Source organism: Neopelma chrysocephalum, unplaced genomic scaffold (assembly GCF_003984885.1).
Source record: "Neopelma chrysocephalum unplaced genomic scaffold, ASM398488v2 Primary Assembly neopelma1_98, whole genome shotgun sequence".
Taxonomy (NCBI): domain Eukaryota; kingdom Metazoa; phylum Chordata; class Aves; order Passeriformes; family Pipridae; genus Neopelma; species Neopelma chrysocephalum.
Window position 1 is genome coordinate 1,623,787 of NW_020897761.1, and position 21,878 is coordinate 1,645,664.

General features: G+C 44.3%; 1 protein-coding gene across 2 annotated transcripts in view; it reads right to left on the bottom strand.

The window, feature by feature from the left end:
• The window catches only part of ABL2 (ABL proto-oncogene 2, non-receptor tyrosine kinase), a 44,383-nt gene extending 35,798 nt beyond the window's left edge, over positions 1-8,585 (bottom strand). For both annotated transcript variants that reach the window (XM_027694555.1, XM_027694553.1), the window contains exon 1: positions 8,266-8,585. In XM_027694555.1, coding sequence (XP_027550356.1) covers positions 8,266-8,443 — 178 coding nt within the window. In that variant the 5' untranslated portion in view covers positions 8,444-8,585. The remainder of the gene's footprint in view (positions 1-8,265) is intronic.
• Positions 8,586-21,878: the final 13,293 nt, after the last annotated feature.

The window sequence follows — 21,878 nt, forward strand, 5'->3', positions numbered from 1 at the left end:
GGAACCACAAATTGGTTCTCAGTAAAAGGATACTATTTATCTTTCAGTTCTACTGAAGGGAGTGGTGGACATAGAAAAAGTATTAATACTCAAACCTGCCTTCTAAGAAAAAACTACATTAAACAGAAGGAATGAGTAAGTCCATGTTTATGCAAACCAGCTCAGGTCAGTATAACCTTGAGTTCTGCTGTTCTCAGTGACTAAATGGAGGAAGGAAGCTATGTCACTATTTCAAAACATCTTCAAGGTTATTCAGATTTCTTAGAAGAGCCCATTTCCTTCTTCCTAGATGACATAACTTGTATCAATTTTTAAAAGTTTGCATAAACAGACTTTATTTTATTGCTAAACAGTCACTACAGTTTCATTAATTGGCCAGTTTTGACATATTCGGTTGCTGGATGGGAAACAACGCTTTAAAATTATTTCCTATAAAACCCCTTCAAGGCTAATTTAAATAATTTTTTCCAGCTTTCTTCTATTATTAAGTAAATTTCAGGAATACTAGTGTAGCTGTATCTTCTCTCTACTTCTGCTTTTGGCTTTCCTCAGCAGCAGCACAAAATTGATATTCTCATCAGTTGCGCAGCCTCCCACGGGTTTCTGAATAGCAGCAGTAAAACTGAACAGTCTTGTTAACTCCCTGACACTGCTGGTTAGCAAAACCAACCCTGAGCAGCAAAGGCTTGGACATAATCTTGAGAAACTGAGCCGACTCTGTAAGCTAAGGAAGGCCTCATCATATTGATTTACACTTCAGCTTGGGTTTGAAGGGTTATCTTCACAATCCAAGGGCTACAAAATTAGAAGGTACAAATATTTTGGGGCTTTGTCTAGAAGACAGATCTGTGCTCTGTAAACACCTTTTAGACCCCTGATATTTAGGGTTAATGTAGGAGGTAATACTAATCTACTTGGATAAGACAATATTTGAACAAGCTTCTACCCTGGGCCAAGTTGGAGCGTGCACAGATTTGTGATAGGGAAATGTTTCTCCACTTTGCAATTCCTGTACCTTTTGGTGTGTTTAGTGAGGTCCACTGCTCTCTGCAGCCAACTTTTCCAAAAATTATGAGTCTGAACAGAGAATCTGAAAGCCAGGAATACTTCATGATCGATGCCAAATGCTCCAATATGGATAATATTAATATAATTTAGCCAATACTCACATGATTTCTTTTGACCACAAGCAAGCCTGACACCTGTTTCAAAATTAGCCATGGTGATCTTAGTTGAGATGATGACAAATAGGAACAGCCAAGACATACTTGATGCTTTGTTGTTGGGATTATCGTGGGAGAAAGGAAGGAGAAATAGACTGGGAAGTGCACAGGGTCACAGATCCAGAATGTTCTTATCCTCCTAATTTGATTCCTAATTTGATCCAAAAGCAGCAGGAGATGCTTCCTATGCCTTTGCCATCTATACTTCCAATAAGAAGAAACTACTACAGTTTCACTTTGGTATTAAATAATAACAAAGTCAAAATCTAATCCAGCAGCATTATCAAATTAAAGGATGAGGGATGCAGAACTGTCCTATAGAAAAATGAGTGTTCCTTTTCTTACATGATTGTAGTCCCAATTGTCACATCACCATTGTCACAGAAAACTTTCAAATTAACATAATTGAAGCTCTAAGTTTATTAATACATGTAGTTATTTTTAATAGAAATATCAGAGTAATGTTAAGATCCTAAAGACAATGTTTGAGTGGGAAGGACAGGAGAAGAGGAAAGGAATTTCTTGAAAAAGTTCAGTCTTAAAAGAACTATGTTTAACTGGCCTTTAAAGAGCACTAGAAGATTGAAATAAAACCAATTTGATTTTTAGTGAAGTATTTCTGTACGTCTTTGTCCCCCTCTCAAAAAAAGGCAGTTATTTTTGGGCTGTTTTTCAGAATTCCTGTGCTGATTTAGCTGATACTGAAAGCCACCTATTAAAAAGTTAATTTATACCCAGCTGCAGACAAGCAATTGCTCTGGGAGATGCACATGTCTTTATGGAGAGCCCACAAAGCACATGCAACTTCCTAAGCAGATATGGGTAATATAACTAAGCTTTGTTGTTGTGGTTTACAGTGTTACCAACAGGAAGCCTCAATGGTTTTGTAAGTGTCACTTATTCTAGGGAGAATAATCTCTATGGGTAATACCAAGATCAGCCTTTAAAATAAAGTATTTCATAACCACAAAACCAGAGAAATGTGAGGGATGATGCAGTAATGGTGAGAGAACTTCACACATGACTTCAGACTCAGCAAGTCAATGGTGTTACTCCACTCAGCGCAAGGTTTTGCTCCTTTCCTGCTGTGCTGAAGATGCTGCTGGGGGTCCAAACAACTACGAGAAATATTTCTTTGTCAGTAAATACTTTTCTGATTGCTGTTAAGGAGAGAACTCTAAGCCTACACTGCAGATTCACCTGCAAAGCCAGTCCAGGGGCCACTTGCGGTGCAAGCTTTACATCACTCATAATTACACGCTGGTGAAAGCACTCCTAACAGCTTGGCAAGCAGGGATTTGGGATATCAGACTCTGAAACAGTTAGAATGGAGGTGAGGCTTTGGTCTGTAGTCACCCATCCTTGGCTTTCTGAAATACAACCAGATGAAAATAAGCTCAGCGAGTCACGAGACAAAACCCGACTGTATTACTTGTAATAACTTCCACACACATCCCTACTGGAGTAAGTGCAAACTGCTGTCTCTTGGCTTATATTAGCTGGATTTTGACACAGTTTCTTATGAGTGTGAATTAGTCAGCTGTCAGCAGTATTTACAAGATAGTTTATGGATAGTAAGTATATTGGAAACATTAAGCTATGACAACTAAGAAAAACAGGCTACAATAAATAGCAGTAGTGATTGTCAAGCTTCAGCCATAAAACAAAGATCTGAAAAGTAGGGTTTGACTTTGGCAATGACTGGCTGCTTCAAGAAACACACATGACATATGCTGAAGAGGGTCACAGAACAGGTCACTTCTCCTGAACACAGGAGAAAACATGATTTCAAGCTTGCTGTCCCAGAATCTGTAATTAGTAGCAGCCATGAAATATTGCTGAAGCCACCCGTGCTAGAGCATCTCCAGGAGATAGTCCAACTGCCTCCCACCTCTAATCGTGTGAGCTGTCGGTCCTGCTAGGTTAAAAAAAGATGATTTAAGCCACTTGTAACAATTTGCTTGCGTGTCCAAGAGCTTACACGTTCGCTTCCCACCAATTCGTTCGCGTGGCCACGTCCTTATTTCCAAAAAAAATCCCACAATTTTTTTTTTTGCAAAACATTGCTCTTGCAAGGAATAGCAAGTTTGTGAAATATTGCTAGAACAACTTGTACTACACCATCTGCTACATGGGGAGAACTGAGAAGCTGGAGATCTGTCTGGGCTTTGAAATTTGATTTTTAAGTTGGTTCTGACTTAAACATTTTGAAGTAACTTCATTTCAGTCTTACCTTCTTTAGACTGTGTTCCCTGTCTATATGCAAAGTACATAGGGAATAAATACATAGCAGGAATTAGATCAGTAGTTTGTATTATATTGTCCCTTCTGTTGAGTTGGTAGAGTCCTCTCATTTGCAAAATACAGTAAGTGAAAATCTCAGCTTAACACAAGGTATAAAAATCAATATTGAATGCAACTGAATCTGCAGAAATAATTTAGATATCATGGAGAATGATGCAACAGAGAACACGTCTATAATTTCATGTTCTGCAAGAGATGTTCCTCTAGACACTCAGCTGAACTATCCTTTATTCCCCACATAATTAGTTAAAAGTTATTTATACATTATGGTCCCACTAGATTTCTGATTTACAGTACAAAAAGTCAGGCACTGAATACAGTGATTATATTCCATCTGCACAGGGCATTTACTGACAGGAAAGTCTGCGGGCAAGTAGTTCTGGCCTGAGCTTGCTGCATTTCACTGGGATGAAAAATAAAGAACATTTTAGGCAGCCCACAAAGTGCAGTTGTTAAACTGACCCTATTTTCTCTCCTTCTTTCCATTTTCCTGCATCCAGCCCTTCAGTTTCACTGAATTTCAAAGGGACAGTGTTATTTATGCTTCTTCCTATTTTAGAATGTTTTTATCATGTGGCATAGCACTCCGACTGCCTTAGGGGAGCTTTAATGATAATTTTATTTTTAAAAGTATAGGCTTATCTTGCCTGACCTTGATGCACATAGTAAAAGGTTGCTAAACTCCTCCTCTAGAAAACAAAACAGGGAACAAATGTCCTGCGCCTGCTGGATCAAAAGCTCAAGTGTGGCAGAGCCTTCCACTACCCCAAAATATATCACCAAGGCAACAGTAGCAGTATTGCAAACAGGTATTGGAAAGACTTCCCTGCCAGGATTTAAATAATCTGATTTTCCTGCAGTATGTGCTCTACAACACTCAGCAAGTCTTTTCAGAGATGAAAAGCATGCTAACACCATTCCTAAGAGTATCTTGGTACAGTAGGGCGTTATCAGTGCTCTTCTGAAAGCAAATTAAGAGCGTGTCACTCTTCAAAGGTCGTACGAGGAGCCAAGTAGAGCCCATGCAACTTGGAAGTTGTTGGTTGTTGTTGCTTGTAGCCCTTTCCTCAAACAAACTACTGAAAGGGATAAGGAGATAACCTACTTCCTTCTTCTCTCCCCTGTTCCTTCTCTGGAAGGGAAAGAAAGCTCATCCTATAATGGCACCAAGTACTTCTTGTCTCTTCTGGTTGCACTGAGCTGTAAGAATTTGATCCTAACTAGTGTTCGCTGCAGCTTTTCTCTCTGGAGTTGCTGTGCCTGTGGTACAACTGAATTCTGAGAGAGAGTACATGGGAACACTAGTGGTGAATAATCCTTCTGTTTACTCTCTTCCTTTCTACTACATTAATAGCAACCAACAAGCTTGATGATCCATTGCCTGCTTTAAGTCACAGACTAGGTGTCAGGAATGCTTGCTAAGGGGTGTTTGAAGGGCTAATTGCAGAAGACTGCAAAATCCATGATTATCTTTTTGCATCCTGGAGAATTCTGCTCCACAGCTAATGGATGACAGGGGTGTATCAGCTTGCTTAGGACTTCCCTGCTCGATTTCATAGCAGTGCTCACAGAATTCAATACCACGGTGAGCTCAAAGCCCCAGCAGTCGAGGTGTCTGTTCTCATGAGGGAACAGTGGCTTGCCACAATACAGATCCCTTTGTTCTTTCCATAAAACAGAAAACATCTTCGAATTCCTTGCTTCCTCCAAGAATACATCCTGAAGTAGGGAGTGCCTGTAGTGCTTCTCCTGTAGAGCTTCTGCTACACAACTGTAACAGAGCAAAGCTCGGGACAAGCTGGCTCAACTCAACCTCTCAATTTTTCAAGGATATCTACACTTCAAATTAGTTGGGTACAAATGCTTGTCTCAGGTTTCCAGTAGCTTAAGGTAAGGGGTTTTACTTCATTTATTTCATATGAGGTATTCTTCAAAATCCTGTAGCAAAATGGGTCTGAGGGTGAAAACATTGTTTATCTCCATCCTTTTCATAAACAACCCAGAAGAAGCAATCCTTCAAAATGAACTCTGGCAAGAGTACTTAGCATGGTTTGCTCCTGGCACAGTGTAGTCTGAAGTGTGCCAACATGAGCTGAGGCAGGGATTTATACCTGCAAGGGTCTCACACAGTCAACAGGTTGTCTTCCTCACATCCATGAGAAGGAATGCCAAGGAAGGGAGATAATCCAGGCTCATCCTGTGACTGGCTGGTTTAGTCACTGGTCCAAGAGTGCTAACCCAGAACCCTGTGCTTTTGCCATCACTTTTCATACACTCTGAATACATGTCCTAGAGACAGGACGGGAGGTCAGGTTCAGAAAGAAATTACTAAAAAAGAGGAATCTGGATCAAATAATATCACCAGCAACCACAGCATCTCAGCAGCAGAAGTGTATAACTCACATAAAGAAAGCCAGGTTGAATAAAATAGGGCAGCAAGGTCATTAAGTGAAAAATAAGAATACAAGTTGAAAGCAATTCCCTTGGACAAGGAGAGTCGGGATCACAGGAAACAGTTTCTCTGACAAAGGAAGTGAACTACAGATTGAGGAACATATATCTTTAGTTATTGCCCAAGACAAGCATTTAAATAGGTAAAATAGTTTAAAAACCCACCTCTGGCTGACATTTAGTACAGATTATCAATACTGAGTTGTTGACTCATTCCTAGTAAAATGTGCATGGAATCAGGGAACAATTTACAATAGCTGAGGCATTCACCAAGATGGAATAAGAGTTTGAAGCCTGCCTTGAAATTCTCAAAACCTGGACTGCCAAAAAGCCCCGCCCCTTTTACATAATTTAACAGAATAAAACACTGTATCTTATTTTTGACACACCTTCCTTTACAGTCTGCATAGACAACAACAGAAGCAGCAAAAACCTAAATTGTATCCATTATCTTACCGCTGAGGCAGATAACCTAAGCAATATAAATAGTAGAGAAATTATTTTAAAAGATACCATCACTGTTATCACAGAGCAGTGTTCTTTTTACATGGCACTGAACAGTTTTATTCAGAGCGTGTTGGCTTTCCAGGCTTATTCTTGCTTCTAGTTCTATGCAAGACAGAGCAGAAGGGCTGGCAGGGCATATAACTTGTCTTGATCTGCATGCATGCTTAAGAAACCTTTTCCTCTCCATTTCCCTGCCACTGCATGTCAATAATGCTCCCTACCTTCTAACTTAAAAATTTAGTAGGGTGGAGGGAGGAGCTGGAAGGATTTGTTCAGGATGCTGAACTAAATCACTACCAAAACACGCAGCAAGAAATTAAAAGAAGTGCTTGAGTCAGTGTCAACTGTGTTATTCTGAAGTCACTACACATCCCCACACACTGTACTGTACTTCCCACAAATGTCCTTTCTGTCCTTGCCTGGTGAGAGCAGGAACTAAAGAGTCATCTTGGTACCAAAACACAGACAGACAGTTTGACATGAGCAGGAGTGCACTTAGCAGTCTCTACAGCAATTCTGCTCTGCTGCTACAGGCAGACTTACCCCACTGGAAGAAGTGGGGTATGTGCATAACTTCTGAGATCTTCTGACATTGTGATTGTGCAGCATTAGTCTATCACGTGAATGTTTTTGCCAAAGTACCTCTTAATGTACAAAAATACAAAGATGGCAGAGTAAAATGTGAAGTTGTAAGGTTGAAAGATGTAATGAAACAACAACTCTTAGTTTTAATTGTAGTAATAGTAGGTCAGGCATTCAGCAAGCACGTTCTGTTTTGGTTCTAAAGCTGATAGCGCTCTCTGAACTCCAAAGCTGTGATAACGCTGAGATTTTTAGGAACCAGATTCAGTGCTGTGCTCTTGTTGTGATAGGTACTTACATGTCAGCAGTCCCAGCATATGATATTTACTTTTAGACTGTTGGTTGCATGTTCCTTAATCTTTTTGCCTACTCTCATTGTATTGAGCAAAAGAAAACATGTATTGTCAGGAGCAGCCTTTCTTTATAAACACTGACATCCCTCTCCACCTAAAGCCAAGCCAGCCAAGCTCTCCAGAGCTGACTCAGGTCTTTAGGATTAGAGGTGCATCCGCACATCTATTCTCAACGTGCTTGTCAAGGCAGACAGGGTTCAGTTGATCATACCTTCCAAAACTTGGCAACATCTTAACATAATGCACAAATAAGTATAACAAAAAAAACGTGGTTGCAAAGCGGGATTTGAAGTTGCAGGATCCTCCTAAGAGGCTACAGAAACGAATCGTGTTACATTAAACATTTCCCGTATGGGTTTACAGCAATAAGAATAGAAGCGGACAGGCAAAAACTTCAACCGAGAATCAGATGGCAGCTATAACACCCCAGACAAAACGAAATTGTTTGCTCTGCCAGGAGCTATATAGAGACTCGCAGATCTAGAAGGGCAAGTCGCAAAACGCCTCAGCAAACAGACAAGAAGACAAAGCACATGTTACCTTTACCTTTGTAAACAAAACCAGAGCTCGGAACCGCCGCGGTGACAGCGACCGAACACCGCGAGTCCCGATCCCCGGCGGTGCCACCCCGCTCCCGCTGTGGCCGGTCCCGAGCTCCGGGGAGATAAAGCTCCTCCGGGGGCGAGCATCCCCCGGGACGCGGCGGCCGGGGCGAGCATCCCCCCGGGCCATGTGTGCCCCGCTCCCCCCGCCCGCCCCTCCCCTCCGCCAGTAAACCCACGGCAACAAAAGAGGGAGGGGAGCGAGGCCGATCGCGCCCCTCTCCCCCCGCGCCGGCCGCTCACCGTGCTGGGTGAAGACATTGAATCCTCCCTCTGCGGAGCGCCCGGCCGCCTCCCGCCGGCGGCCCGCGGGCCTGGCCGCGCTGCTCCCCCGCGGTCCCCGCGGCTGCTGCTGCTGCGGCGGCGGCTGGTGCTGGAGCCCCGCGCCCGGCTCCCCGACGCGGCCCACCTGCTGCCCCATGGCGGGCCGCGCTCACATCCCGCCGCTCCCGGCCCGGCAGGCGCGTCCCGCTGCTCCCGCGGCCGGACCCGGCGGCTCCCGCGGAGCTCCGCGCTGGGGCTTCACGGGCTCGCCCCCGCAGCCCCCGCCGCCATCTTAAACCACAGAGCGCCGGCGGAGCGCGGACGGAGCGGCTCCCGCGGCCGCCTCCGGTCCGCCCAGGGAGGGAGGGAGGGAGCGAGGGAAAGAGGGAGGGAAGGAAGGAGCGAGGGAGGGTGGCCGCCCCCCCACAGCCCAGCCCAGCCCAGCCCGCCGCGGCACACAGAATCCCAGAATCCCAGAACTGTAAGGGTTGGAAGAGATCTCTGGAGAGGCAAGGCAAGGTCACCTAGAACAGGTGACACAGGGACGCGTCCAGGTGGGTTTGGAACGTCTCCAGAAGGAGAGACTCCATGCCCTCCCTGGACAGCCTGTTCCAGGGCTCTGCCACCCTCAATGGAAAGAAGTTCTTCCTTATAGAATACCCTGAGTTGGGAGGGACCCATCAGGATCGCTGAATCCAACTCTTGCCCCTGAACAGGACATCCCCAGAATCCCCCCCTGAGCCTGAGAGCGTTGTCCAAGGGCTTCTTGAACTCTGTCAGGGTAAGGCAGTGGTCATGGCCCCGAGGCTGCCCCAGCCCAAGAAAAATGCTGTCCCTGTAGGATACAGCCAGTCTGCTTCACCTACAAACCCGAGCAGGTGTGAGTGGTGAAGTCAGGGCCATGTGCTCCCAGGAGGGAGCAGTGGTGGATCTGTCCAGGGCCATGTGCAAGGAGCCAAGTGGGGATTGGTCTCTTCTCCCAGGTAAAAAGCGATGGGCCAAGAGGACGTGGTCTTAAGCTGTGCCAGGGGAGGTTGAGGTTGGACATTGGGAGCAATTTCTTCACAGGAAGGGTGATTAGACATTGGAACGGGATGACCAGGGAAGTGGTGGAGTCACCATCCCTGGAGGTGTTTAAGCGAAGACTGGATGTGGCACTGAGTGCCATGGTCCAGTTGACATGGTGATGTTTGGTCATAGGTTGGACTTGATATCTCAGAGGTCTTTTCCAACATACCTAATCCTGTGATTCTGTGATCTCCATGGGTCACCAGACCCCAGGTTGACTCATTGGGCTTCCACAGGGACCTGCGGTCCTGGCCAAGGGCATGGAGGAGGAGGAGGAAGGCACTGCTGTGTGAGTAACCTCATATGTTGGTGGCCAGGTGTGGTTGGCAGCAGGGTATTGTCATTGGGTGGTTGAACATACACTCAATTCTGTAACTAATTAGTAAACTGTCTTCTTTCAGCTTCTGTAATATCAGCATAAGGCACTCCAAAGCAGAAGGGAAGAGGTTTCATCCCAAAAGATAATGGTGCTTGTCACAGTTTAGATGACCTGAGCACTTGGAAATATTTCACTCTCTATGCTAGCAACCATTTTAGCAATGCCTTGGCAATGTTGCTTCATCCTGGATGAGCCACAGTGCTGCTCCTCTTGGATGCCTTCACCACTGAGAACTGATGTGACAGTGACAAATTGGCTTGGTAACACTTGGATCCATTCGGCTTCCAACCTCTGTGTGGCCATCCTGGGGTGGGAAGGTGAGGAGACATTCCTCTCATTGCTCTGTGAAAGTCAGCTTTCAGTGACAGGAATTCTAAGGTCATGTTCTACCTTCCCAGGATCATGAGGTGCCATCCACACTGTTGCATGTACTCAAACTGCACCCTGCTGCAATAATAATTCTGCCTAAATTAGGGGGGGCTCATCCCACTGGGCTGGCGTGTACTCTGACACAGGCTGGAATGCCTTAACTCACTAAATTAATGGGCTAAGAAAGTTGGGGAGATCAGGAATTACAGACAGACTTGCTAATAACACACAACAAAACAGTTCTTAAAATAGTGCTGGGACCATCTGGGGTGTTGCCAAGTCCGGGACCTTGTACGGGCACGGTTATGTGGATGTGAGGAGAGGGTGTTCCTGCAGAATGGACAGTCCCGGGCAGAACCGGCCCATGGGTAAACTCTGCAGTGGAGATATTTCCTGGTCTCGTTCCAGCCAGAATTTGCAGGGTTTGGCATTTATAAATGGTTTGCCTTGTAAACAAAATATATGTTCTCTGGAGACTGTAGAGACAACAAACACAGAACTCCCTCATGCCATTTGCAGTTGCCACGTAGGATAGAACCACTCGTTAAAAATCAACAGAAATACTATTTTTCTTTCCTAATGCCTTTTACTTGCTCGTGAAGAACTATCCAGAGGAAGGCCATTAGCATTTTAAAAGAAGATGCCAGTGTCAAGAGACTGTTCTATGTAAGTGCACCAAGGAGAATTGGATTTAAACACTGCTCTTATTCCTCAGATCTCATGAAATCCCTCATTCTCTCTCCCAGCTTGTGCACATAAAGCAGCTCACTGAGGGTTACATTAATGCCCGACTGCAGGGAACCTGTCTGACACACAGAACCATCTTTCCTGGGGATGGGGTCAGGCAGGGGCTTTCTGAGAAGGCCTGTTGCAGGGAGAGGAGGGCTGCAGCATGGTTTTTTTGTTGTTTATAATAGTATTTTAAGACCATGCTGTACCCTGTAAAAAAAGCTTCAAAGCCAGTGCCCCAGCCATTGCTGGTTCTGTGCTAAACAAGCCAGACCCTCAGATTGGGCCCTACTTGGTCTCCTGGTGTCCTATAAACAGGGGATGCCCTGGTTGGTGACTGCTCTTTGTAGAACCTCTGCTAGAACAGCAGTGGGGATAGAAACAAGAAACTCCCTAAACTGAAAATGTCTCTGTGCTGCTGAGTCACCGATGACACTGAGCCACATGTTCCTTGTTGTTACAGCAGGAGCTAGGAAGTTACTGCACAGTGTCATGGTTAACTATGCAAAGACAAGAGGTAAAGTCGGCACCAATGCTACCTATTATTATCAGCTGTGATGTTATCAGCCTCAGTAAGCATCAGGAATAGGCTGTTTCTCAAAGGTAATTTCTTCTGAAGAGGTCAGGCACTGTGAGTTAATAAGGCATCAGTAACAGTTACTGTGCTGGAGATTTTGGGCTTCCAGTTAATCTGCCATTCATGAGCTGTTCAAGTAAGGGATAAAAAGGACCAAGGAACAAAGGCAGCACTGAGGTTACAATCATGTGCCTGACAAGAAATGTGGTATTTCTAGAAACAGCTCTAAACTGACTTTAAATATTAATGGTATATCCATTTCTTGAAGCTTCTTATAAGCACTGACAATGCATTTGCTCCCCATCCACAGTGTGCTCCAAAAATCACAGTCAAAAAATGCTGGCTGAGCAGTCTTACGTGCTCAGCACTATGTGTCAGGAGAATGCTGCTGTCATCTGCCTTAAGTGTGGCTTCTGTGCCAGAAGGAGCCTGTGGATAAACTGGAGACTCCTGAGCCTGAGCGTTGAGTCAATTGGGTAGTTCCTGTTTGTAACTTAGGAAAAAATAGCTAGCAGTGTGCTGCTGGTGGCTTGAAAACTAATTCTAGGAGTAATCATTGCTCTTCTTCCAGCTCATATACCTTCTGTGTATCAAAGCTCCACAGAGAAACAGATTTGTGTTAAACCTTTGGCTGGTGTTTAGGCCAGGGATGTATTAGTTATGGTATTTGTTAAGAGGCCTTTGGAGGGTTCTCAGGAGTCAGGGATACCTGTGCATAGCATGTCAGGATTTTTATGCTTTAATTGCAGTGCTAGAACGAGCTGTGGAGCTCAGGACAGCTGTAGCTCCCCTGGGATGTCTGCAAAGGCAATGGGCACTGTCCAAGACACGGCCCAGGGCATTGCTGCTCTGTGTCCCTCTAACACCCCAGGCTGCACCTGCCTGACACCAGGCAGCCACCGGGTTTCTGGGGTGCAGCCACCCAGGGCTTTTGGGGAAAGGCTTTAAAATGAAAAAGAAAGATTTAAAAATCTGATAAAGGCTTCATGACACAAGGTTAGTTGCTCTGCAATAAGTGCTGAAAGCTTGTAAGTGCTGAGCCGTGTCACAGGCGGATGTCATTCCTTGGTGTAACATGTACAGGAGCTCACTCTTTCATCTCTGACTGACAGCTCTTAAAATGTCCCGTCTGCTCAGATCTGTCATGGCACAATAGGTACTGTTTCAGTGTTGTCTTAAAAGTTATTTCAAACCATTACTGTGATTTAAATTAGAATTTGTGTACAGTGCATGCAGGATAGCGTGGGGTACCCTCATGCCTGTTCAGTGAGAGTCTGTGAAGATAAAAGCGTTCTGGGGAAGTAACAGATTTTGCCCAAGAGCACAGGAGGGTTCACGAGCAGCCTTGAGAGATGAAGTTTCCTCTGTCAATAACTGTTCTTTCTTCCACCATAGATAAAATAAAAACTCTACACACACACACTCCCACAACAGTTGCATCCCACTACCCAACTCGTCCCTCTCCTCCAGGCAGCCAACCTTTTGTTCTGTCTTTGCTGCTGCTTCAGCACTTTCCTCATCCAAACCACTCTTCTTACACTGCCACTGGTCTAAACATCGATGCCAACCACAGAGACTCCATGTGGAGGGAGGAAAGGGCCTGGGCACGGAGTGTTGTAGTGGAAAAGATGAGTGTGTCTGTGTGTAGAGACAGCCAGCTCACTCCAGCATCTCAGGCATCCCTATTCTCCTCTTCTTTGGCCCTGTGTTTTGGGTTAGATATGCTGTGTAACTAAGCACCCTCACGGATCACAACTGTGGGGCTGGGCCTTGTGTGTCTATCGAGTGCCAACAGCAGCACGTTGACTGTGCTGAGGTTTTGCAGGAGCTGTACCCATCCTGGCGTAACCCATCTCCTTTCACAGCCTCCATCACAGGAAAGCCAGAGATGCAATAAAGACATTATGGGACTTCTTCAGGAATTTTTTTCCTGTCCAGTATTTTTCTCTAAGTACTACAGCTGCACCACCCTTCCCAAGCATCTGTTCCAGGCACTAAAGGCTGTAGAAGGGTATGCTAATAAGAACATTAAGAATGTTGTTTGTTTGCCTCTTTCTGTGGAAAATGTTGCCTCTACCAAACAAAAATGATGACAAGTCTCTGCATCTGCTGGGAATTGCAAATTAGTACTAAGCTTGCACAATGATCACTGATAAAGTACATTTGCTGAGGTAATGTGAGGTCCCTCGACAGCGCTGGTGATGATTCAGGCTTTTAGGCATTCAGCTGCAGGTGGGTCAATAGGACTGTTTTGCCACCAGAGTTCCAGGATTGCCTTAATTTATCTTTAGGAGCCTAATTTTTTGATTCCTAATTTGAAATCTTAGTAGCTCATTGGATTATGAGAAGGTTCTCTCAGTTTGCAGATGGAAGCTTTTCTTCCTGTGTTTTCTGTTTCCTCTCCCTGAGAGGTTTGTATCCAGAGAGCTGACATTTAGTTAAGTGAGAGCAAATGCCTCAGAGCACAAAAGTGTACTGCAGTACCTCCATCAGTGCCTCTGAGAGCAGCCTTGTCCCATCTTAGATTTCTCTGATGATGACTGTGCTGCGTTTGAATTAACATAACCACCATGATAGTCTAAAACTAAATAAAGGTTACATTAGTCAGAAAAAAAATATCCTTCTCTTGTTTTTCTAAGATGTGCAGCTAAAATAAGATGGAGTTAGAATCATAGAGTCACTTAGGTAGGAAAAGACTCTGGAATCAGCAGTGCTTCCTCTCCATGCTCTTTGCTTCATCTGCTGGTCTCCCCTTATACCTCCTTCCCCTCTACCTTGCCCAGCACCTTCATTTCCCTTTTCTAAATCATACTGAAAACCACATCTTCTGAAGGTGCCCTTGTTACAATAATGAATCCCTCTGTGATTGCACTCCTGGTATTGTTTTGAGCTGTACACACTTCTGAATGTAGTCTTTGATCTTGTAAGGAAGCCTGAGGATACAACTTCTTGCAGGATTGGTGCTCTGTGTTGTAAGTTTAGGATGGCAGGGATCCAGCCTTGCTCTGGACCACTTGTGCCCTGGCCATGAATGGTGTCATGCTCTGTGTAATATTCCTAAATAATTAAATCACTTTAGGAGTCAGAGTTTGGTCTAAAATATTGTTATTGTTTCATTCCACAGTGTCCAGATAGATTCTTCCTTGGCAGGATTTTTTATTTGATTTTGCAAGAATTGTAAGTGCTTACTTTATCTTTCAAATGACAGTGTGTTCCTTCCTCACACAGTTATTAAATAGCCATGCTTTTCAGCTTCCAACTTTAATGTTATTCCATTTAAAAATGCTCAGAAGTGTGAAACTGCTCTAAAGAAAAATGTAATTGTGCAATTGAAGCAGAAGAAAGCACCAGGGTTTTGTAAGATGTTTCTGTGAATGTAAATATGTGTATGTGCACAGAATAGACTGGTACCCAAGAGAGCAGCATATACATTTGTAATCAAATCTCACTTATATTTAAAACTTGTTCCTTCTGTTAAACACGCAAATATTTCTGTTCTCTTTGCAAATTCTGCCTCTCTGCTCATTACCAAACCTTTCAGAAAAGGCATAAGCCCAAATCTTCTCTGATCAGACTCTTAATGTGTTCTGTGTGGTCTTTATTTAGACTGTAAACTTGCTGAAATAGGAAATGTCTTATGAAAAAAACAGCTACACTGTCTCATTTCACATCCAAATTCTTCTCCCATACCAGCTGTGTGTGTTTGCCTAGCAGCAAGTCTCCTGTTAATGAATGACTTGTTCTCATTAGCTTGTCAGGCTGGATGTGTAGCTTGTAGTTCCCACTCATACAGAGCAGTGCTCCTTCCCTTGTAGCTTCTGGTAAATCAAACAATGGGATACACAAAGCCTTGTGTCTCTGAGGCTGACCTTTGTACTTGGAATCATTAACTGCCACAGAATGCCAAAATAAAGTAACTGGCTGCTGGTTAAATGTATTTAACATAAGCAGAGCCCTACGGACTGCCTGGTGTGGGGATTGTTGCAGGCTTTACCGCTGGCTGCCACTTCTAAATCTTCTTTAAAAGAGGGGAAAATGAATTCCCTGATCGGCAGAGCCACACGAGTTGTGCTCTATATGTTTGTTTTGTGAAGCTGAGGTCCAGAGTGGATTCCTGACACCTTGGAGGTTTCAAATTGAGGCCCTGAGCAGCTTCCTCTGACTTTGAAGCTGGCTGTGCTTTGAGCAGGAGACTGGACTAGATGCAATTGCTGCCAACTTAAATTCTTATTCCAATAGAAGTTGAGTTCATGTGCAGGTTTCTTCCATTCAGGGCATTAATTAAGACTGTCCTCTAAGTAAGCTGAATTTTTCACAGAACCCATTGGAACTGAATATTTCTTGAACCTCTGTCTCTCCATCTGACTTGCATTACATTGGCCAGCAGGTTCAAAAGTTACTGGGAGGTAAAAGACAGCTGGGGCAGACAGACAGACACTCCCTTCCACATACACATAGGACAACTGTATAAGCCTTGTTTTGTTAAGAAAACCATTCTTCCCTTCATGTTTGTGCAGAAAACTTGTCAAGTGTGCATCTAATGAGGCCTGAAGTCATGCTACACGCTCCCAGCTGCAGCCAACCTGAAATAATTCCTCCCCAGAGCCAGCAGCACATCTCACACAGCCGAGGCATGTACTGTGCAATCCGAGCTATGCAGAGAAGTTGAGACATTTAGGAGTGAAACCCGGGCATGGTCTCGCTGATAGCAGAGATTACATGGCTGTGCTCACACGAGCGTGTGTTTGTCTGCCTGGTGCCTCTCTGCCAGCAGACACGGGAGCGTGTCTGGTACCTCTCCCTCGTCCTCAACTTTCCTGTAGCTGGGAGTGACAGAAAGGGGAATTTGACCTCAGCGTGTGAGAGACCGCCTGGCTGTCTGCCTTTCCCTTTTTGTCTGCTCTCTCTGAGGATGCAGTCACACTACAAAATTACCTTGAGTCATCTGTCCTGCAAGTTTTTCCCATGGGTTGCTTGTGATAAAGGGCAGACACACAAGAATTATTAATCTGTGCTGTGAGGGGAGACACTGATATGGTGTCTGTGAATCCTCTGTGGATTGTATGGGCTTCTGAGATTTCCATCTCCCTGAGCCTTCTCTCCCCAGCATCTCTTCTGCAAGGGACCAGTTCCACAGCTTCAGTCCACACAGCTTGCTGATCAGCCATGAGCCTCCTTTAGCAGATTATTTTGCTTCCCTTTCTCCCAGATTGCAGAGAACACACCTATCTCCCTCTGCTTTTGATGGCCCTGGAAAACGTTACTTCTGTGTTCCTGGGAAAGAGCTTCAGAGCACTTCTATTTTTTGCCTCGCAGGGAAGCAGAAACTGTGAAATTATCAGCATCCTCTGGTTGTACGTTCCCTGGAGCTGTTATACTGCGCAGTCTGAAATAGAGATCCGGCCTCAGGGATTTGCTAATGATGCATTCAGTCTCAGCATGGCACATGCTCATTCCTGGGGAGTTACTGAGTTAGCATTTATAGTTCTACACTTTTCCTCTGAGTAGATGAAACCCTCTGATTTTCCCTCAGCACTGAGGTCTTGGGTGTTGGATTCTCTTCTCATGACAGCTTACTTGGAATGTCACCAGGAAGCTTTCAGCCTGGATCCTTCCTCCGAAAATCATAGACTACAGTAGCATCATGCCAGAGATTCTCCCATAACTTGGTGTCTGATCAGCAGGCAACAGGAAAATGAGGTCTTGTTAGACACAGTTTCAAAATAATAAACCCAAGACTTCTGCACAGAAGGTGGGTGATTGGTGTGGTAGGCACTGGAAGCCTTTTGCATCTTGGGGAATAAGCTCACCACTAGGAAGCAAGGAGTCAGCAGCCACTGAGGAAAGTTCAAGTGGAAAAACTATGAGGAGTGAGCACTGATGGATGTTTTGATGGTGGTCCCTAACGTGGGTCACTACTGTAGAGAAAGAGCAGTGGTAAAGGATGAAGTGAATTCACTCAAGGTTTGCCTTGTTCTCTGGTTGCTTTGTCAATTTATGTTTCTTCAGCCACTTTATGCAATGAGGGATTTTTTTGTGTGGGCAAGGGTTGAACTAACAGGAACACTTTTACTATATTTCATATTAACTTGCTGGTGAAGACAAGACCTCTCTTGCATGACCTACATGCCTGAACTCAGAATCCCTCTCCTGGGCCTGCCATCTTCAGATTTAAATTCTTTAAACAAGCTCAAGTTTTCATCTCCTCATCCATATTTCCAAAGCATGTAAGCCTCAAGGCACTAGGCCAACAACGGAATAGTGCTGAGCACAAAGATGTTTTTGTAACCACATCAACTCAGCCCAAGGCAGATCAACTGCAGCAAGCCCTGCAGATTGCTTCACCTCCCAGTGTAGTTCCATCAGAACCTCCCATTTTTGCTAGTCCTCAGCTGATAGCAGGAACGCCTCTTTTAGCTTTGTAACTCTGACTTCTATTTTTTTTCACTTTCAGTGAAATGCTCTTGGGAGCTGCCAGAGACTCAGCTGTGACACAGACCTATCTGAATTCAGCGGTTGGGAAGTGTTCCTCCACGCTTGTCATCCATCTCCTTCAATAAGCACTGCATTGTACCAAGGCTGTACATTCTTTACTGCTCTACTTGTTGCTAGGGCCAGTGGTGCCAAGTTTCAGTCCGATTCTTTTGGGAGACTAGGCAGAACTCTGGATTTTCTTTCCTTCTGCTTTGTCTGTGCTCCTGCCCCCTCCAGTGTTCTCCCTTACCATCACCCAAAACTTCTTTCCAAGGCAGGAAAGCACTGCCCTCTCCAGTCCCTCCACTTGTAGGACCAGCAGCAATCCCTCCTTGGCCTGAATCATTGCGGCAGAGAAGCAAACACGCGGATGGATTCCCTCTCTAGCCAGGTGTTTCCAAAATCAGGGAGAAGCAGGAAGGAACAGATGGGAATGGCCTTGAGCAGACAAGAGGGAAGTTTTTGGCAGGGGAGCTCCACAGGCACGGCGTTGTCAGACCCTATGAAGCTTGGGAAAGGCGCTCGCAGAAGGGAGAGCAGCGGGACACGCTGCCTCATCGCCATGGAAACAGCCAAAGAGCTGCCTGGGCACATTTAGAAATGTCTCCTGCTTGGGATGACTTTTGGTACATGTCATCTATCTTTGCAGTGATTAAAACTAGGTGGAAAAGAGGAAATGTCTGACACTGAAAGTGAAAAACCTGTTTTCTTTCTTAGTTTATAGTGAAGAGTTAGTCTTCCATGGCTTTATGAAGATATTTGTTCTCCTCTGAGACATATCTCCTGGTTTTGATGAAGATTATTTTTTCCCCCATGTTTTCATATTTTTTGGGGTCTTTCATTACAAAGATCACCGCTTTTGGCATTATGATTCAGCTGCCATGAGATGCTCCTGGACTTCTCCATGGTGTTCCCCATGTGCCCTATGTGATATTTCTCAGCAAGATCTCTCCTTGCTGACCCTAAGGATCCCACACTCCCTCAAAGAGGCTGGTCTGTTCTCACCATAGCACTCAGTGGTTTTTTTTACCACACCTTTCAAGTCCTTCCCACACCTTTCCCACAGGGTCATAATGTTATTTTTGAAGACAATCTAAAATATTAAAATATATATATTTTTGAAGACAATCTAAAAGATTAAAATATATAGATATTACAGCTGTGTGTGAATGCCCTGCCCTAAGAATATGCTTCTGTTTCCACAGCTGGGGAGCAGAGAAGGCTGTGGAAATCTCCCACATTAGAAAAGTGAAAAAAATGAAAGCACATAGGAAGTTATGAGTCCCCAGAACCTACACTTTGCAAAGTACAGAATAGGTAGGACTACATGATTACCTCCAAACAGCTGTCTTGGGAATCATCCTGGATCTGTCATTCCATAAGCACTAATTCTCTTCCACGTCCATCAGCAGTCAGGGTGTTCACACTGTAACAAATAAGTGGGAGACAAGGAATTGGTAAAAATACTGGCTTACGCTGTTTTCTCCACCTTAGAGCAATAGCAAAGTGGTTTGTATTTATTTAGGAAAAAGAGAAAGGATTCACATGCTTATAAAATATGGAGAGGCAGAGATTACTGCTACAGAGTGGTAAGCTGTCATTAAACTAGGAGTAAAATGTCTGCTCTCCACCTGCTGTTCTTACCTTCACAAGGAAGGGTCCCAGCTGTGGAGCACAGCTGGCAGCCTGTGGAGTCACAGGGAACATGTACAGTGGCTCCTGTAGGAGTGGGAAGGAGACACTGGCCAAGTTCAGTGTTGCGTTTCCACAAAAATATTTAGAAAGCCATTCTATGCAGGAGAGTCAACACCAGTAACTAGACCTGTTTGTTCTGGAACTTGTCCCTCTGAAGTCACCCTTTCAGGGCTGACTGTGCATTTAATTCCGTGTATCCCAGCCGAAACAACCTCAGAGACCCTCTCATTGAGGCAGTTCAATATTTTCATGCATTTTTAATATGCAGCAGAGTAAGCTGCAAAATAAATCTGAGGTTAGTTTGAGCTGGTGTCACGAGGAGAACGATGATAATCTACAAGATGGTTGGGACTCAGATGAAATTGTTTCTGAGCCTAACAGGAGGAGAAAGCTGGTTTGTCAGAAAGGGTAAAGAACAGCTTCAGAAAGCACAGTTCAGCTTAGCAGGGCGAGACAGAAGTTACACAGATTCAATGCTTATCAGGATTTGATGTTTAGCCAGATAAGAAGGATCTCCTCCTTTTTTAAATATACCGAGGAAACAACCTCCTCAGCTTAAACAAATAAAACCCCAACTGTTACACCAGCCCAGCTGGCAAGGTTCATTCTGTTGCCTAAAATGGTAGGGAGAGGACAAATTATTTGCCCCTCAAAAAACAATGCAAGTTTCCCTTTCAGCAATGGAATCATAGCAGTTAAGTTGGCTCTTGCACCTCCTGCTTGGTCATGGCAAGAAGTTCATCATTTGAATTTCTGAGCTGGGAGGGGAAGCCAGAAACTTGCTGGCTGGCAGCAGGGCTTCACTTTGGGGTTTTTTTAAGGATGATTTCAGCTCGGTAGCAAAATGTGATGTTCGAGTAAGGACAGCACTGCCCTCTGCTGAGGGATGCGAGTGTTTCTCCCTGTGTTTCATCTGCCAGCAAAACCAGCAGCTTCATGGCTTGGAATGCAAGTGTAATTCCTGCTGCTTCTGTCTTTCCTCCAAGTTTGCTGATCTGAATCTCTTGCACCAAATATTTTGAAAACTCTACGCCTCACGCAGAGTAAAGAGGAGCAAGGGTAATTACACACAAAATCTTGACATGATGATAGCAGAAACTGTGAAACTTGAACCGGAGCTTTTAAAAAGCAATCTTTATAATTTATAAACACTTCAGGCATCCTCAACAATGTGATATCTGCTGGAGCTAGTTTTCGGTTTTCCTGCCAAAATTCAGTCATGCATTATCAGATCAGGCTGAAGTCCTCCACAGTTTCTTAAATTATTTTCTTTTTTAAGTGTAGCACTTGCCTGACCGAGTTTTGGCCTCTTAAATGCACACCATTATTTCTGGTTATGCAAAAATAGAAGCTCATTCAATGCTACATTTGTAACTGGTTTTACATTCTAAACCTAACATTGCTGTAATTTTGTTAATATTGTTTTAAAAAGGAAAACATTTAAGTGGAACATGTAACAATATTTTTAACCACTTGAGGGAGCTCCTTCATTTATCCATCAGGATGTTCCCATTCTGCTTACACATTGTGAAATTCTAAACCACACTTTTAAACAGCTTATTATAGGATTTGCTGAAATATATGAAAGCATTGAGGCTCTCAAGTGACTGACTTTAAAGCCCAGATAGAAGCTTTAAAGGAATTAATCATTTTGGTCAATAAATGAGGGCATCAGAAACAGCCACACCTACTCACTCCCTGGGCTAACACCAAAAATCTTAAAATAGAAAATAAATTAGAATTACACAGAATTAAAAGTAGGCAGTTTTAATCACATCTATTTTGCAACAGTGCCAAACGTGACAGGAAGGAACAGGACCAGGCACAGAAATAAAGAGAAGGAAAGAAAGAATCATAAAATCATAGAGTAGCCTGAGTTGGAAGTGACCCACAAGGATCATTATGAAAACTCCTGGACCTGCACAGGACAGCCCCAAAAATCACACAACATGCCTGAGAGCCTTTTCCAAAGAAAGAAAGAAGGAAAGAAAGAAAGGAGGGAAAAAAAGCAGCACTCTCGAAGTCCCATTGTTGCCTGGTACTGGGAAGGTTGAAAGCCAGTGAAGTTGAGACAAAAATTGGGGTGTCAGGTTACCACAGGCTCCCAGGCCAACAACGGGAACGACCACGCGGTGATTCAGCCAGGAGTGCTCAGGAACAGCTGTGGTTGGGCAATCGTTGAGCAACACAACTCATAGGAATAATGTACAACACTCCAGAAAATCAAGATTACAAGCACTGTGGTGACAAGCAGGGTAAATGATGCAGCTGATGAAACAGGGCAGCAATTTGGACCAGGGA